This window comes from Phoenix dactylifera, chromosome 6 (assembly GCF_009389715.1).
Source record: "Phoenix dactylifera cultivar Barhee BC4 chromosome 6, palm_55x_up_171113_PBpolish2nd_filt_p, whole genome shotgun sequence".
Taxonomy (NCBI): Eukaryota; Viridiplantae; Streptophyta; class Magnoliopsida; order Arecales; family Arecaceae; genus Phoenix; species Phoenix dactylifera.
In genome coordinates, this window is record NC_052397.1 from 3,325,612 (window position 1) to 3,344,748 (window position 19,137).

The 19,137-nt window shown below is 37.2% G+C and overlaps 1 protein-coding gene across 1 annotated transcript; it reads right to left on the reverse strand.

Annotated features, from left to right (window-relative positions):
* Nucleotides 1–1,136: 1,136 nt before the first annotated feature.
* LOC103712838 (polyadenylate-binding protein-interacting protein 4-like) lies at nt 1,137–17,681 on the reverse strand. Its single transcript, XM_008799494.4, has 15 exons — nt 17,373–17,681; nt 16,360–16,513; nt 16,132–16,293; nt 15,830–15,960; nt 15,395–15,585; nt 14,695–14,872; nt 14,348–14,608; nt 13,591–13,712; nt 12,890–12,959; nt 12,757–12,790; nt 10,969–11,264; nt 10,678–10,821; nt 8,549–8,647; nt 8,352–8,414; nt 1,137–1,548 (listed from the first exon to the last, which is right to left on the reverse strand). The coding sequence occupies exons 2-15, from the start codon at nt 16,496–16,498 to the stop codon at nt 1,519–1,521; spliced, it is 1,920 nt and encodes a 639-aa protein (XP_008797716.1). The 5' UTR covers nt 16,499–16,513; nt 17,373–17,681; the 3' UTR covers nt 1,137–1,518.
* Between the last annotated feature and the right edge of the window lie 1,456 nt (nt 17,682–19,137).

The following is a 19,137-nucleotide window of genomic DNA, read 5'->3' on the forward strand; positions in this document are numbered from 1 at the left end:
AAGCCACCACTACCACATTATAAACCTTCACCGTCGAAGCCATGCAAGCCTGCATCACCACCACCGAAGCCATACAAGCCACCATTGGCGCCACCACCACCACGACCAAAAAATAAACCTTTGCCGCCGAAGCCAAACAAGCCCCCATCACCACCACCAAATCCATACAAACCACCACTTCCACCATTACCACCAAAGTATAAGCCTCTACCGCCAAAACCATACAAGCCCGGACCACCCCAGCTTCCAAAATACAAGCCGCCGCCACCACCTGCACCAGCATCAACAGTGCATAAACCTCGACCGCCACCCAAGCAAATGCCCTCGCCAAAATACAAGCCACCACCTGCACGTAAGACCCCGGTGCCCCTACACAAGCCCGGCTACAAGCCTCCGCCACCGCCATATCAACCATATCCTGCTTACGAATATATTTCGCCGCCCCCACCAGGAGAGCCAACAACAGACCGGGAGCCGCTGCCACCTTACTATCCTGAACCAGGAGTGCACAAGTGATCTGGAATTCGCACGACCAAGGGATTCTTTACGGGCATCTACTCTTGAGCTCTCTCTCCCTCAGCAGTCATGCTGAGAGAAACTAGTCATGTTAAAGTCCAGTCAAGAAGCATGCAACTAGATCTTTTAATCATTACGTGTTCGATTTGTGATGAAATGAAGCACTTGAAACATGCGAGCAGCTCTATTTAAATAAAAACAATAGCGAGCAAATCCTGCGCCAGTTCAAACTCCTCTCCATGGCATTCTTGCCGATCAAAAAACGCGCTCACAGTTACGCAACCGTGAACAAGCATACATGCGCGCACACAATTTTGACCATCTACTGAATCCTGTTGGCATCCTCTTGACCGCTGAAAACGTGATCGCATCGTTGCTACCAAGCCAAGAGGGATAGGGTGTGCTGATAACAATAACCTGAGTTCGAATCTTGCCCCCTATCCACCTGAAAAGTGGTTCAGGCTTTAAGGTCGTTCGCTCTGACAAACTTCATTTCAGATCGATGATCTCATGTTCCCTTTCATCGGCTAAACTCCTTCGAGCACCATGAAATTTCTCCATATTTATTTTTATAATGCAGCACGCGAGCGTATCTCAAGACCTCTCACAGATAAACCACGTAGCTGCAATACATGCACTGTTTAAACAATGAATGTCACAAGATAAATACCGTAATTTGGTTGATCTGACTCAACCTTGCAACCAAATCGAACGGACATAACAAATAATATTACAGAAGATTAAGAGTCTCCTGCTAAAGTTCTTAAGTTTCTTTCAGTGTCATTGAAAGATGAGTGGAATGTAATAATTTACAATTTCATGACATTCCTGATGGCATGCACCTGTCCCAGGCAACTGCAGAAGTTATTGAATCCTATGGGGCACAAAATCTTCATCCATGTGCCATAAGAAAAGTGGTGATTCAACCCAACTGTAGGCTTCGGGTTGGCAACTCTTTGGTGGAGGTCCATGGAAACCACTGGAGGATGAGCCAAGGCTGTACTAGAAATTCCTCCCTTTATATTGCATTTCCTGTAGCATTAAGATGGTAAGCCAAGCTCAACATGAGATGGAATAACTAAACAAAAAAAATCAAACAATAAAGAGAAGGAATGATGAGGTCATAATCACAACAATGTAACAGCATAAATATACATGACTTTTTCAATTAACATCATTCTTTCTTTCATACATCGGAATTAAGATCATGGAAGAATGAATAGCTGAAGTCGGCACTTGGGAGTGCAATGATTTAGAGTTCTCATGCCGAAGTATAAAAGAAGTGTAATATTATACGGGTAAAAATCAATGGACAACCAAACATGGAAGTTTATTTCTATGGAAATCGAGTAAATAAATCTTGCAGACAGCCAAAGACGATAATGTATCTAATGATTGAATAAATACATGATTGCAAGCAAAGTTATATATTTATTTAAGCTCTTTATTGCATTCCTTCTGAAGCAAAACATTATGATTGGCTGCACACAAATGGCTTCAAGTTCTCAACCAAGCATTCTCTTCAAAATTCACAAGACATTAAACAATCACACAGATGTTTACTTCCTGTCAAGACAGCAACACAAATTTTTGCGAACAATTAAGGGTCTTTCTTAAGAATCTGAAGTGAGATTGCAAGATTAGAGGATCAACCAGCTAACCAGTTCATACTAGGTTTACCAAACTCGTCCACAAGGACATGTTAACAGATGCCCGCAGGGCAAACAAAAAGAACGATGTATTTTACTCCAATTAAGAAGTAAAATATGATCTCAGCCACCGCACATAATTTTGTCATCTTGCTCATAAGTTTATAAGCAGCATTGCTCCTTGGTTTACCTATTTTCTGTGGCATCTGTTAATGATCATTTTTTGCATTATATTAGTCTCACAATTTAATGATCAAGATTGGTCTAGTTAATCAATTGCATTTGTATTGCATCATGTGACAGAACATGTAAGTTGTCTCTTTCTTGTGTCATAGCATGATCAAGTTCAATCTATGTTAGGTATGGCTGTTATTGAATCCAAAATTATTATAGTAAAGCTAAAGCAGCCTTCAGGATCTCAAGATACAGTTCTTAAAAGACAGTGGCTTTTATAAGAGTCAGAAATAATCAAATAACACAAGTTTGATGTCTAAACCCAAGCTCATATCTGAAAACTATTGCATAATTTTATAAATAAAGTGGAAATCTTGAAGACGTCTTGAATTATTCAAGTTTTATGCCTCCATGATTGGATCACAGACATAATCTTATAATGGTAACCAACCTTGAAACTTCCCGATCATGTGCAGAAGAGCCTAGAGGTTGACTGCTGATTGACCATGACCAAAGACTGGTCATGCACACTTAGGAATTCAAAGAAACACTGAGGAATAAAATAAGTGGATTGCCAAGTTGCTCATAATTTTCGAACAAACATAAACCGCCTCATTAACTTGAAAATATTGCAACAAAGTGAAAGACTGGCAATCTGGACACTACTCAGTAGCTGTTAGCTTTAGATGTAAGAATTTCATCATGAGACTAGATTCCTCATGATCTTTCTAATTATAATCACTTACCACCATCGGAACAGTTATTGACTTTTAACCAATAGACCTTAGATTGATAGATTAAAAAAATTTGATGATCTTCAGCAAGTGGGTTTTTTTCCCAGAATATATACAAAAGATAGATCATAGAACCTTCATCAACCATGTCTAGTTTGATCAGGTCATAAACTAAAATTTAGTGCGAACAATCAAACCTTGATATCATCAATAACTTAACCCAAATTTTAATTATATTGTGACTCTTCCAAGGTACCAAAACATTCACCATATCACTGGTGGAGATGGGAACCATTAAAAGATTTGGTTCATTTCTTGATATTCTTGTATTTTTAAAATATTTTTATATTGGTATTTTTTAGGTTGGTTTTAGAATCTTGTTTTAAGTCGGGTTGCAGCACAACAATCCTCCTTTAGGTATATATAGTGCTGAAGTTGTCACAAAGTTAATAGGATTTTACTTTAGCAAATTTAAGTACAAGGTTTAATAGGTTTGCATTTTATAGAGAAGGCATTCGATGTCCATGTGGAGATTGGCTACTAAGTGGATATTTGGAAGTAAACACTACAGTGTACCTGTAAAAAGCATCATGAAGAAGCTATAAAAGGATCCCATGGCTTGCCACTAAAAGGCATTGAATTTGGTTTTTATTGAAAAACAAAATCTTTTGGCCACGTTTGGACCTCCTAATTTCCCTCTTCCTGATGTCTTGATCTCTACTAACAATATCATACCCTACACACACTATTTACAGAATTTCAGTTATAGATCAATTATGGACTGTTGTTTAGTCTTAAACCCTTCAAACACTATTCCTCCAATCCTCCCATCCGAAAAACCCTATGTCAGATTTATTTGACCTCTTGTTTTCCCTTAATATCAAAAATTGACCACTGAGGCTCCTATATGGAGGTTCAGCAAAACAAAGAACATAGCCCTGATTTAATCCTATTCCAAGGTCAATGCACTACAGGACATCCCTGACTGGTCCTACATCGCTTCATGTCTGAAACTCATCCACATTTGAATAGTTTGCCCTAATCCATGTGTCAAACAATGGCCTTGCTACTTTGATACCAAATTGATGTAGACCTTCATGATCAAGAACACAAATGAGACTCAATATATTCTTATTCAGATCTTCAAAAAAGAAAAACACATGATCATATGGATAAGACTGAATCAGCAAAATACATCACCAGTATGAGTCTACAAGTCCAAGAAAAAAACTAGATCTAGCCACAGCTCCCACACAGGAAAAAAAGAAGATAATCAAAAAAAAAACTGAAATTCAATTGAATGTAATCCATCTCTTGTGGGAATGGCCTTACAACCCACATAAAACCCTCAAGAAAACTTGAAGCCATGAGAAACCTTGACAAAGCCCTTAAAATGAATAATCCTATCCATCAAAATGAACTTAATAAATATGCATATTCAACTCTTTGTGGCACCTCCTTCTAACTAGATAACTTCAATCAAATGGACCTCTGAAATGCGTCACATTGAGACAACCTGAAATCATACATTACAAAATCGAAGTACACTCCTAGGTGTAAGCTTACGGCCCCAAACGAAAATATGGCTATGCTTAGCACCAAAAATAAACTATTCAAATTAAAATCTAGATATAAAGGCTCGTCCATCTCTTCGCAAAACAAGTTTCAGGCTAAAAAAATGATTACAGAAGAAGAACGATCCCTATTGGTTTTTAAATTTATTCTCTTCAACAAATGAGAAGCTCACATCATATGTCTAAATGATGTGCATTTCTTTAAAGATAAAATTGCCCATATACAAATAGATATTAAAATGAATTTTTATGTATGTATGTATATAATAAATTTCAAAAGTTTCAAGGATAGAGATATAGTTCTAGACAACTAGATTATCAAGTAATAGATTTTTTTCACATAAAAATGATAAGGTGCTGCACTGTATTATAGAGAAGCATTTTGCAGATCTTCCCCTACCAACATTCCTTGCTGGAAACATCTGCAAGCACCAACCTGGCAATGACATAATTTGGCAGTTCTAAGACGCTAACAGTAATGTGTTTTATCGTATCATTTGTTCCTGAATAACGATGAGGAAATTACCTAGGTGACAACGTTGAAGATGATTTAACCTCAGTCTAGTGCATTGACCAAAATTAAACATTTTGAACAAAACATTGCGAGTTTTGCAAGGACTAAACCAGAATAATCAGTCAATCTAGAAAAGGTTGTTTTCTCAAGAATTGACCAACGTCACTGAACCATTTTAAGAGTCTGGTAAAGCATAGTCAGGCATAGCAAAACTAAAATAAAATTTCATTATCAAATTCACCTATAACTAAATTGACTTAGAAATCACTGGAGCACTGAAGATTGACACTATAAGAGTAATGAAATTCAACGAAGCTCAAAAACCTAGTTTTTACATTATCAGCTTTTTTCTAATACTGTACAGATCATCAATTATTTATCAATTAGTTATAAGACAGATGGAACAGTCCAGCATTATTTGATTAAAGTTGATCTGATTAAGTCCTAGAAACTTAAAAAATACACCTTACTTGCAAGGCCTACACAAGTCCAACAGAAATCATAATGCATGTTGAAATTTAAGCACCAATTGTCAACTAAGGATGAAGACATAGTAAGATATCAGGTGATCTAACTTGTAACAACAATCTCAATTATTTTTAGGTTACAGGAAAGATTGTCACAAAACCTAAAGATTATAATATTTCTTAGGCATAAAGAGCTCGAAAAGGAATATGTTAGTGTGCATATCTTGGTCATTTGGATAGCCATGTTTAGTTTAATTGTTCAACATTAGGTATATAATAAATAAACAAATGATCAAGATTTTGTAGGAAACATAACATCTTTTTGAATACATCAATTTTCAAAGAAGTGATAATCCAATCAATAAAAACTGAGAATATTCTAGGTAAGATCTCAAAAATTCCATAAGAAAATAAAACTATATAGCATTATTATCAAGTCTAAGCTACATTATACATTTCTAGCAGTCCTTAGCATAGTTCAAAAACTCAACTTCAAATTCAGCTGAGTTTGGTTGGCTCAAAGATTTAGCCGATTTCTCGATAAATCTTGAATGTCAATACTTGATAATAAATTAATAATGTGAAAAATACATATAATATTGTAATGAAACACTAATTGTGTGTATGTATAAACTGCAAATGCAAACATGTAGGCATAGTCCCCGGTAGGGGAAAATGGATGCGAGAAGCAATACTTAAGCAAGAATTTTAAAAAAATTTCGAAAACAAAAAACAATATAATTATATGAAATATATGAATAACATTGAATATTATAGGAAAACAACAATGAAGCTAATATGCAATCATTTATATTGGCTGGGCCTAAATAAATGCCAATATTGACAGGTTGTTAACGATGGAGTTTGACCAATAATCCCTTATTTTCACTAAAAAAAATGTTTCTCACTTTTTCCCCCATGAAACAAAGAAATGTTCATAAATGACATATGGGAATATGTTTAATTTATCATATCTCATCTTATCATATATAATGTGAGAAAGGCTTTGTAGCAGGACTCCCCAGCATTTTCCTTTCTTGTTAGAGCGATCATGATCTAAAAAGGTCGAATTTTTCACTACTTAAAGGAACTCATCATGAAAAGGTCATTGCTAATTTGGATATTTTACTATTTTAGTAATATTATTCCTATTGGGTAAGCAGAGAAAGAATCCATGGCAGCCCGTCTCCTCAGCTCCGAACAAGAGGACAGACAGGAGAAGGCTATAAGTGCCTCGTTTCCTTCCGCTCATCCCCTCTAATATAGACACCCCTTTATGTAAATACTCCTCTTTACATTCACTCCCTTAGAAATCATAAAGCAAAGTTTGTAAACTAAAAGATGAAGTTTATTATCAAACCAGGTCCTAATGATCATGTTTGATGGGATTACAACCTTCCATCTAACACTCCTGCCATTTTAACAAACATCAAAAATCTTGGTATTAGTGTCATTTTCAAGGGAGTAGGGTCATCACTGTCATCCTCCCCTTTCTCTCTAGGATTGCAACACAAGACAGTTGGTATCCACAGAGGCTGCTGATTAGAAAGGGATTTGGGCGAGTGGATTGGCAAAGGTGGACTGTAGCACCACAAAGCGGTGAAACAACCACCAAAAATAATAGTGAGCTGTGGCAGCAACCTCTCTCTCTCTCTGTGCAATAGTAAACAGCTCGTTGCGATCACCTTTTTTTTTATTTGTGAGAGATGGCAACCAGTGGGCACAATAAAAATGGGTTAATATATCTAGAACTGTCAATTGGCTAGATCGGAGCTAGAACCAAAACCAGTCTAGGGTTTAAAACACAGGCCTAAGTGTGACCTACCCCAAACCAAGCCTGTGGGTACCATGTCTGAGCTCAACTTGACTCAGTGTTTTCTTGGACCAAGCAAATCTTCAACTGGGCAATTATTCATTTTCTACCAAAATCCCAGCCCAGGCCCATTTCTGAAATTAATCAAGTTTTCTAAAAGTAGGGGCGAGTTGGGCTCCCAGTTAAAAATTCTAGCTTGAGGCCAGGAGCCAGATTTTTCCAGGTTACGTCTTTGTGCTGCTAGGGCAAGCCCAGCCCATTGACAGCCCCAAATATATTGCCTCAAACCCAATTTAATGGAACAATCTGAGCCAAGTTTCACCTTATCCCAAAACAATACTGGGATTGAAAGTTCTATGTACATCATGTCCAGCATTGAGCCGAATCTTACCAAGTCAACTTGGCAGACTTTTGAGTCCACTCGGCGAGTTTGTGGACAATAAGCCTTTAGCTACATCCTCACCCACATCATATAAGTCATATTAAAATTACAATTCTAGAAAAGCAAGCCTCAAAATTGCTTTGTATGAGCATTTCCTTTTATAATACTTTAAATATCGAATATGTAAATACCTAAGCAGCTGTTTGAATTTTGAAATTCTATAAGGCAAGCAGTTTTAGCATTATTCATCCAGAAAAGGGGGAAAAAGGAGTCACTTTTCTTTTTCCACATGGAAAGATACAAACATAAAGCTTAACTAGGAAACTATGAAGAACTCACCTTGTGACAACATCTAACTTCCTACTTATCAAATATTAATGTTAATTTATTTTCAGAACTGAAATTTTGCAAAAAGAAAATTAGTATTACATGCATTACAAAATAGTGTTTTACTATGAAAATAATTCACTAGAAGGAGACACTAATAGTGGTAAGAACAAGAGGGAAAAAGACATATAGATAGCTCACAGGTGGATAAGTTGGCATGTAATAAACTGGCCGAGGCTGCCCAAGAATCATCTGCTGTCCATACTGCAAAAGATGATAATGATGATATCAGTATAACTGCTCATACATCAGGCAGGTGAATCAAAATCACGAAGTTGCACCCTGATACACAAATTCTACATATATTACACAAATTTAAAGATATGCAGATCGCATACCAAAGGGCCATTTGGATGGATATATGCCTGGGGAGATTGCATTGGTGCAGCCTGTGGATTGTAAACAACAGGCTGCTGTGCACCAAATGATGGTCCGATCTACAACAATTGTTCCATGTTAATAAGGGATCTTGATGTGATAGAAATTTAAAACTGTAATACAAGCTACAACCAGAGACAAATTTGACACGGCAATAAAAGATATAAAAAAACTACAAATAGCAATAACTGTTCTGAACTTCTAATTGAAGGGAATGCAAGAAGAAAATAAATCATTCCCCATGAAACTCTGCAAGAAGACACTGACATCCAATGTTTATTTTGGAAAATTAGTAGCTCACAGCAACAATAACTAGGGTGCAAATGTAACCTATTGGTACCCATCCTGTTGAGCGCCAAATCAGTATCAGTTGAGTGGAAATTCTGGAAGAACAATATCCTTCTTTAAAAATTTAAAAAAAAAACTTTGACAAGCAGGAAATAAAGAGCTTATGGAGGCATAGTGGAAAAATAGTTCAATAATTCAACTTATGAATTTTCCTTAAGTTTTAGATGGCCAATCTGGCAAGCCTCTGGTGCAAGCTCCAAACAAGTCGCAAGCAGATATAATGACCAAATTTAGTTAATACTTTCCCTTTCCATAGCAGAAATTTATAGTATAACATGATAAACATCATATTTGTACAATGCATATTCAACAACATCATGACTAATTGAGCGTTCCACTCCCAGTTATAAGAATACAAATTACTCGTACTAATTTGAGACATCACATGATGTATAGCAGTTTTCGACTTACTGAAACAGTGCAAACCTTACTGAGAGTCGCCAGTCATTGTCTATATAGTGTCGGGTATGACTATATATTGGCTTGTGCAAACAACAGTGCATAGCAAAAATTATGAAGATATTGTTACTTGTGCATACATTAACCCTTTTCTCCTGGCTGACAATAAGAAACTAAACTAGATAGCACTGCACCATCATGAATTGCTGTCCACTAACAACATGAGAAACAAATCAGATTTGTAGTATATCTATGTCAAACAAACAAAATTTGACTAGACTGATGATCTGAACTGGTAAATGGCCATTTCTTTTCCACACATTTTTGGCTAAAATTAATATATGATGGTATCAGCAACCTAGTATTAATCCCAATAACAGGCATTTAAACAAATTTCAACTGATGCAAGCATCATTTGAAGCAGGAATTGGAAATACAACTCAGAATATGAGTAACCTTTATTCAATAACACTGTTGAAAGCAGAGAAATAAGTTTTGCAAAAAAGCATCAGCTTCGTACCAATCAACAATGTTATAAAAAACAGTGTATGCGGATGCATAGGTAGATGCAGTCCCATGACCACCTTGCATTCCATATGCACACATACATACACACATACATACATATGCATACATATATATACATGCATATGTGTACATATATACATGTGCATATGTGTACATATATACATGTACGTATGTGTACATATATACATGTACGTATGTGTACATATATACATATATGTATATATAAATGTGTATACATATGTATGTATGTATGTACATATGCATGCATATTTATATGTGATTTGGCCCATTTATGGGCCATGGGCCCCCTTAGCAGCAACATGCAGCCACATGTACTGTCCACTATTATGTAGGCCTCGACAGAATAGCAGCATCAGGTAGACGGTTGGGTTGCATCTTAGATGTGGATTTTGGGCAAGCCAGATGCAGGCATATGTAATAAACTAATAAGTTCAAGTCATTTATAATATTACAATTTTTATTATTGAATATCAAAAATTCTGTTGTAAGTGCTAATCTCTAGTTATTCTTAATAATGTTGCTGTAGTTATTTCTTTATGTATTTCATTTTTAGAAACTGTTTGAAAAAATACCAGTCAAATATCTGCCCACTTACCACAGCTTAATTTAGAAAGTTGCTAATCTAGGCTTCAGATAAGCATAATTTTGGCAGCAATGAGATTTTACTACACATGAACGGATTAAAACAGATTTAAAAAAGATGAAGTAAATAATGACGTTATATACAAAAACTTTTTTTGGTCAAAAAAAAAAAAACAGGGTTCGAATGGAAAGGTCGTCTTTAAATACTCACCCCCACGCTAACAGGCATGCCATGCATATGGGGGACAGCTGGCATATTACTGGCATAATAAAACGATCCATCACATGCCGGTGCGTGCGGCCTTAACGGAGCAGATGGCGTAAAACTTTTAGCATTAGGATTGAGCTTGAACTCCTGGATCACAAAAATAAAAGGGAAAATAAAGTACTATACAAAACATAAAGAGGAAAAATAAAGGGAAATAGAAGCTTGTCAATCAAGTCAGGAACCAGCTTGTAGTGAAAAATTACAGTTGAATTTTAAGCATGGTCAATGATCCACCTTAGCATTAGGATTCAATGTTGACTTTTCTGAAGATAATGATCCTACTGAAGAGCTTGGTGAAAGACCAGGACCACCTGAAACTGAGCCAGCACCTACACACTCAGAAGTGGATGACGTAGAACTAACAGGTCGTAGAGTAAGATTTGCAGCTTCATTAGCAGAAGACAATTTGCCAGATATTGCAGAATCTGAAGATTCATCAACTGGACATTTATTTCCTGGAACAGAAGATAGAGGATCATATGTAGTGGCACCAGGGGGCAGTCCTTTCACATGCACCGATGGGTGTATATCTGCAAAAAAACACGTCATTTTGCATATGAGAAGCCATAATGATATGTTTGCAAAAGCAAAACTAAAGCAACACTAAATCACCATGGACAGGGTAAAAACATAATGCACAAACAGGTAGAACTGCATAATAACCAATCCTGCAGGAAAAATATTGACCAATACCAACTGAGAAATTTGCAATCAATATATTGCAGAATGGTAGCAACATAATGTACAATCTTTGAGCAAATGAGAAAGTCAGTTATAAATAACTTCTTCAAGTTAAATCGTGACATATATACATATACAAATATACATATTTTTAAATATCTATGCCTGTATATGTGTGTGTGCATATAGACATGTGTATATTTAGAGAGAGAGAGAGAGAGATGTCAATACAAGTTGCAGACCCTGCCCCTCACAACTTAGGTGATAAGGCAGGGGAGATTCCATTAGAATCACTATACACTTAATTAACAAGTTAAGTAAATCTGGTTGCTGAAAGACCATATGATTTCAAACCAAACTGCATCTTCCTTGTTCAGAATATCTAAAATCATGCGGTGCCTTTTATTCCAATAGAGGGTCATATACCCTTTCCGCAACCTTTCCTCACAAAAGTTTCTTTATGGTTTTAATCATCTTCTTGGCTATCGACTATGTGAAAAGCTACCCATCAACCCTTAGTAGGTCCATCTCTGATTTTACATAAGCATCTGCGTGGGTAATTCATTAGGGATAAAAAAGTTCTATAACATCATTGAAATTCTCATCTCCATATGAATTTATTTAGCATGAAACCCTTTGCAATTCATAATATCCTAGCACCCAGCACATGTGATGCATGTGAGAGAAAGGTGTAGTTCCATTAGTTGGGGCATTTTTGGATTAAGGGAGAGTGGAGTCAACACTTAGCAGTGGAATCACCACCAATCATTCACAGTACAATAGCACGATGTGCAAAGCCCGTAGTTGACCTGATAAACTTCACATAAAGCAACATGTTTTTTAATATGAGTCCCTAAATCCTAACATTGGAAACAAACCTTACATATAATAAATACATATAAAAGATTGGAATAAACTTTCTCTCATGTTTCACCATTTAATACTACCAACCAGCTAGCAATAAATATGTTTACATACAACCGCTTCTTCAGTAGCCAAAAACCAGTTTTAAAGGAGTTCTGCATACAAAACCCATAATAAAGTATATGTTCCTGATAAACCATTTATATATAAAGTTAAGACATGAATCTGAGCCTATCTTCGAGTCATACTTACTAGCATGTTTTAAACTTCCAACACGTATTTAATTATTTCGTTTGCAATATCATGTATGTAAAAATAACTGCAAGCTCAAGTGAAAAATACTTGTTGTTTAGATTTTTGACCCACAACACCCATAACAATCAATTATATTAATATCACACACACACACACACACACACATATATATATAAGAAAAGGCAGAAATGTAAAGAAAAAACATATAGGACTTCTACCAACCCTCAGATTTTGATGTTTGAGCTTCCTCGAAAGCCTGAACAAGGAGAAAAAATGAGTCAGATGCAAGTGAAGGGGAAAAGAAGTTCATGTATTAATCTTGAGATAAAAAGTGGTGTTTCTCAAAGTTACTCACGACTCTATCTGTGCACTCATTCAACAAACTCTTTTCCGCATCCTGATCTTTGGTCTTCTTCTTGTCCAACCTAACATACAGAATACAAAATTAAGAATTAATGTAATAAAAAGTTACAAAATTTCCATCCATCACACAGCTCATCAAGGTATGTTGTGCCGGTACAGGTTGCCCAATGGCACAGTTCGGTACAGTACTGCGCCATCCAATGCCGAGCCCATACCGATACAGCAGAGTCGGGGAGGGAGGGGACGAGAAGAAGAGAGAGGAAGAGAGAGAGAGAGGGAGGGAGAGGGAGAGGGGGAGAGAGAGGGAGAGGGAGGGGCAGGACTAGAGGAGGCTAGAGGAGGGCCGGAGGAAGGGCTCTGCCCTCGGTTCACCTATCTTGAACGACTTCGCTTAAACACATCAAAATAAAAAGAGGTCCATGTTTCATTCAAAACAGGGAAACCAAGGCGGAGCTCTTCCTCCGGCCCTCCCCCTCCCTCCCTCTTTTCCTCTCTCTCTCCTTCTTCCTCTCCCCCTCACTTGCCAGTACCGAGGGGCAGAATCGTGCCGGTCCACCCCAAGTACAGCTTTGTATGCCCCGAACCAGGCAGTATGCCAAACCATACAGCTCATTATATGATTGCCAAGTTAAAGGAACAAGATTAGGAAATTTTGAAAAGAAGAATACCAATAACGATAGTTAGGCTGCAAACCTGTTCTTATCATCCATGAATGACGAACGTTTTGCAGGAGAGTTGGATGTTGGCTGAGTAGCATGATCAGTGGAACCAGAAACCTGTACATCCTTATCAGCAAGGATTTGTGAATCCTCATTCTGCACATTACAAAAAATGCAGAAGATTCTGCTCATGTAAGACAATATTATTTTATTTCATCTACTAATCATTATCAAATAAAAAATCAGACAAAATTCTTGCCAATTATTTTCCTGGATTTTGGTTTACATGTCAAGTTCTATATAGAACCATTTAAGAAATATTATTAGATTATATTTTCTCCAACCTCAAGTGTTTCTAATCAAGTTAAATCATAAAATCAGACCATATATACATTATTGTTGCTTCAAAATACTACAAAATCTGATGGCAGTGTTAAATGTAAAAGATTGCAAGCTTTAACCGAATAGTTTAACACTTTAATCTCCATAAAAACTACAAGTAGATTTGCAACGCTATTTTTCATTTATATATACTACTAACAATCACAGAATGCACATATAGGGAAAGATCTGAGAATAAAAAAATGTAAAAACAAAGTTCCATAAAAAATCCATTTGGACCTGTCACAGTATGGGTTCGAAATTAAAAAAGTGTGGAGCCCATATTAACATCTCGATAAATGATAAGCGGCCATATAACTAACATCATCACAAGGAAACAGAAATGTAGCTCTTCAAACATTCAATAGAAAGGGAATAGAGAGGGAGGGAGAAGGTACTCAAAGCCGTACCACTGATGGGAAGGTAGATGATGCCTGGGCTTCACTATTAACTTTCTTGCTGTCTTCACTATTAATTTTCTTGCTTAAAACATCAGAATATGACCTACTAACCACAGACCCGAAGGAGCCTCCACAGGTTTCTGCATTGCAGGCATCCAAAAAAGAGCTTTCATTTTCTTCATATCTGCCATCATCATCTTCCCTTCGTACTGCAGAATATCTGCTCTCCTCATCAAGATCAACATTTTCAGGGAAATTGATACCTCTTTCCTGTTGAATGAATTTAAATAAGTTAACCAACATGCTAAGAAGCATGGCCCATTAAAGCAATCAATGCGGCGTCACAGAAAAGTAACCTCAGCTAAATGAGAATCATGTGTTTCCTCTCCCTCAATTTCTCTAGCTATTCTTGAAGCTTCAATTTCGAGTTCTTTCATTTGAGGACCTCTCTCAAGCTTTGTTGTGTAAAGTTCCTCGTTAAAGGTACTCTTCACTCCAAACAAAGTTTCATTTGTTTCAAATTGATCCCAATTCCTGGGAAGTAAGTGTTTGCAACATAGTGGTCAAATTTATTATAATAAAGTTGGTAAAGATGCTATTGTATTGCTTCAGAATGCTAACATAACAGGTAAGCTTAAAACAAGAGAAGTAATCCAATTTCAGATAGATGGTGGACATATAGAGGTTCTTAACTTGAGAAAGGGAAAACTCTGATTTTTAAGAAAATGCAATTCTGAAACTATGTATTGCAAGCATGCCTTATTTAAGAAATAACTAGACACTGGTAAGTCATCAATGTCATGCTTGAGAATGCATATAAAGAATGAAGTGATGCAGGATACATAATCTAATAAGAATCCAAAATGTTAAAATATATTTATGTCTGGGTTAATGTTTTGAAAAATAAAAGTATAAATTGGACAATATTTTTTAAAAAAATTAAGCCATCATAATTTTAAAGAGAATAAAACTAGAAATGTTGTTAAAGATGACCTAGTTACAAAAAGAAAATTCTAGCATGCTGCCATTCATGATAAATAAGTTAGTAATCCCCACCTATTCCAAGTTCTGTCAAATATATTCTCCAATTCAGGGCATGCTGGATCATCTTCATCAGGAGTCCAGCGCTCAAGCTCTCTCTCCACTTCCACTTGATGAGAATGAGAAATAACAGAATCTATCAAGAGATCCTTGCGCTTCTCCTTTGGGTGCCCATTCATGAGTTCATCGCTACTTAAGGATGCCTCCTGATATTTGATTAAACATCAAGTGCGCCATTACCAAAAGTGCTACCAGAAGTCAGGCACGTGACATAATTATACAAGAAATTGCTAACAAAGTAAAATGAAAAATCATTTACTTGTGTTGAAGTTACGGTTCATATTGTATGTGTGCAAAGAGAGCAACTTTAGAATGAGATCAATATATTATACTCAAAATTCTTAGAGAACATGAAATAATAGAACAGCATAAACAAGAAGCTAACCAAACCTTTGCAAAAATTTGGACAAGTTCTCTAGAAGGTATGATCATAGTTTGAGGCCTTTTAACAATATCATTAATCGGCTTATGTCCTCTGATGGAACCATCCTTAATCACTTGAGCCATTTTCAAAACAACTCCTGCAGAAAATAATCAAATACTTAAAGGAGATACAACATAGGGAGGTACTGACATCAGGAAGGAGAAGACTATTTGCTTTGCAGGCAAAACAGAAAGAAAGCATCTACAATACTATCTAAATCAAGATCCTTCCATAAGAAGGAAGCATATACAGAAGCACATAAGCATACCGAAATCTTTGTCAGTAGTTGCTGAATGAAAAAATCCAGATATTATAGACCCATTTTTCACAAGAACTTCCACACGCTGACCAATAAGATATGATATGACATATATTAGTCGATCACGTAAAGGACCTGCAACACCTCCTAGTTTGCTTCCATTTGCTAAGCCTGAAATGAGAAGTCTGTTAGAACTAGGCAGAGGCAGCACCACAAGCCAGACTTGAATAATCTTACCTGAATTACTGAAATTAGCAGAAGATGGCTTTCCAGAGTGCGTCCTATTATCCATCCTGGCCCCCGTCTCTCTATCAACTCTCCTACGGCCGAAGCCATTGGCAGAAGATCTGGGCGCCACAGCTTGTTGGACATTCATTCTCCGCTAGAGATTCTAACCATGCAGGAACAAACAGAAGATAATCTAACAATCACATCTAAACAAATTGATTCTGATGCAGGGTAGATAAAAGAGCAAGCAAACACAAGGCTCCCACCACTGCAGGGTGTGGGGAGGGTCAGATGCGCACAGCCCCTGCATGCCGAGAGGCTGTTCCTATATTCCGAATCCGTGACCCCCGGGTCACTAAAAGAGCAACCTTACCGTTGCGCCAAGGCCCACCCACCAGTCAAAGAATAAGTATTTACAGGGAAAAAAATTGTTTGCAAGACTGTAACTCATGAAGGGATTAGGGAAGAACCAGCTTTCTAATAGTCACCAGAGCCCCTACAAAAAACTCTTTTCTTGAAGGAAATATATAGAAGGCAGGGACTCCTAGAGTGGAGATCCTCGTACAGCATAAATTCTAAGAACATAAGAACAGCAATCAAGAAATCAAGAAACTTAAAAGATGACATTTGTAGTTTCCAACGGGCAAGGATTCCCAGTGCCACAGATCATCAGAAGCAGAACCTCACTCTCAACCAAAAAAAAAAAAAACAACAAGAAGAAAAAGAACCAGAACCTTACCACAATTATCGAGCACTTAATTAGAGGTAAACCGGAGTCCATACAGAAAGCCTATAGGCTGGAGCATGAGGGGCCCAGCCCGGCCCGATCAAAACTAGGGCACAAAGAATCCATACGATTCCATGGTCGGTGGAAAGAAAAAAAAGAAAGGGGCGGGCAGCGGTGATCTTGAGCGGCAGAATGGCCGCCGTAACCCGGCGAAAGAGGACCAAGGTAGAGAAAGCTAGTGTATATGTGCATGCATCTGTGAGAAATAGAGAGGGAGATGGGGGGGGGGGCCTACCAGATCCGGCGAGGGCAGCGTCCTTCGGTGCGCAGCAGGGGAAGAGAGAGAGGGGGAGATATAGAAGGAGGAGAAGAACGACGATGACGACGAGGCGGCGGCGGGATACCAGATCCGGCGTCCTCCGTGAGAGACAGGGGAGAGAGAGGCGTCCTCCGCGGCGGCGTTAGAGACCCGGCGAGGCGGCGGCGAGGCGGAACAAAGAGATAGAGATAGGGAAAGGGAGGAGACGGGGGACGGTAACCTGGTCGACGAGGAGGAAGGGGCGCAGGGGCTTTCTCCCTTTCTCCTGGAACCAGGGTAAGTGGGTGATCAAAGATATATTCGAACTCGGATTGTGTATGTATATTAACAAAAGAATATTATAATGTTTAATTGTTTATATTTATTGTATTGCGTTTTAATTAAACTTAGGCCGGTCCAGACCGGGTAGGGCTTGCATGGGCCTCAGGGGATGGGAAGAAGACTGGGAGAGACTGAGTAGTAGGGAATGGTCTTAGAGATTAGGTATGGCCGTTGTGAGATTAGCAAGGGGTAAAAAGGAGTAGGCATGGATGAGACTGGTGTTATAGTTAAATGGATAAAGTGAGGTGTAAAAAATAGGATGGTCAAAAATAATGATGGATGATGGAATAAGAATAAATATGGATTTGAGAAATGGAGTATAGAAAAATATAAAAATTATCGGTTGACATGCGTATAAAGGTTTGTTTTACAAATTGAGTATGAGGGTAAATATGAATACGAATACAAAGCTAGTATGTGATGGTAAATGAAGATCCTTAATGTTATGTTAAAAGTGGTCCTCTATTTATACTGAATTAGCTTTCTGTAGGCTACTTGCTATTAAATAGATATAATACGACACATATTATTGACTCAAAAGCACGAGGGACCGGGGTTACCTGCAATAATGCTAAAAACTCTCTATGATTCAGATCAAAAATTTGATAAAAGAAATGATTGGAAACTTTTTATGAGATCTGTGGTGATCGCAGAGGAGTTGGGTCTCTCAAAATCCACCATTGACTTCTTTCGAGCATGCAAAAGTGGCCTTTATAGGGATCCTCTCGATTTTGATATACGCCTTCTTCTGTCTCCTTAAGAAAGAATACGAGACGACATGTATTGAGGTTAGAGTTTTATGGAAAAACAATTTTATTCTTGTATGTATTTCATTCTTTTGATTTTAGTAGAATCTTTGCTCCATCTTTGTCCATGGATGTAAACCTATAGCCAAACCATATAAATCTCTATGAGCATTATGTTTCTTTCTTACTACCTTCTTGAATCTCTTTAATTTCTTCAATCATATCTACCCATATTCCAACATATTGTTTTATTATTATAATAACAGTATCAAGAGTAATGGTTATTATTTAACATTTGTGCCAATTGAAAACATTTTCTTATTTACCATAAAAATAATACTTGCACAACGAATAGCCAATTGGTCAAGTAAAATCATTATTTGCCATTACAACTACATTTTTTTGTTACAATGATAAACAACATCTACTGTAATAATCATTGAATTATTTTTAATTGCGTAATATTAGTCCAAACAAATTCAGATGGATAACAACATTAGTGACCAGTACAATGGTCAATAAAAGAGTTGGAGAGGGTATTATACTAGGATTTATATGTTGTTGGAATCTTGATTTATACAACAAACCATTCTATTGCAGGGGTTCTACGCATAGCTTCTTTTTGACAAGGAGTGAAAGAGAACCAAGAGTGGCTGATCATTATACTAACACAG

What these genes read in the sequence shown, in the direction of transcription:
- LOC103712838 (XM_008799494.4), bottom strand. Translation starts at nt 16,498, where the DNA reads ATGAATGTCCAACAAGCTGTGGCGCCCAGATCTTCTGCCAATGGCTTC. An exon ending in TGCTAATTTCAGTAATTCAG is followed by an intron (nt 16,294 to 16,359) that starts GTAAGATTATTC and finishes TTCTCATTTCAG; the next exon opens with GCTTAGCAAATGGAAGCAAA. An exon ending in ATGATTCTCATTTAGCTGAG is followed by an intron (nt 14,609 to 14,694) that starts GTTACTTTTCTG and finishes TTCATTCAACAG; the next exon opens with GAAAGAGGTATCAATTTCCC.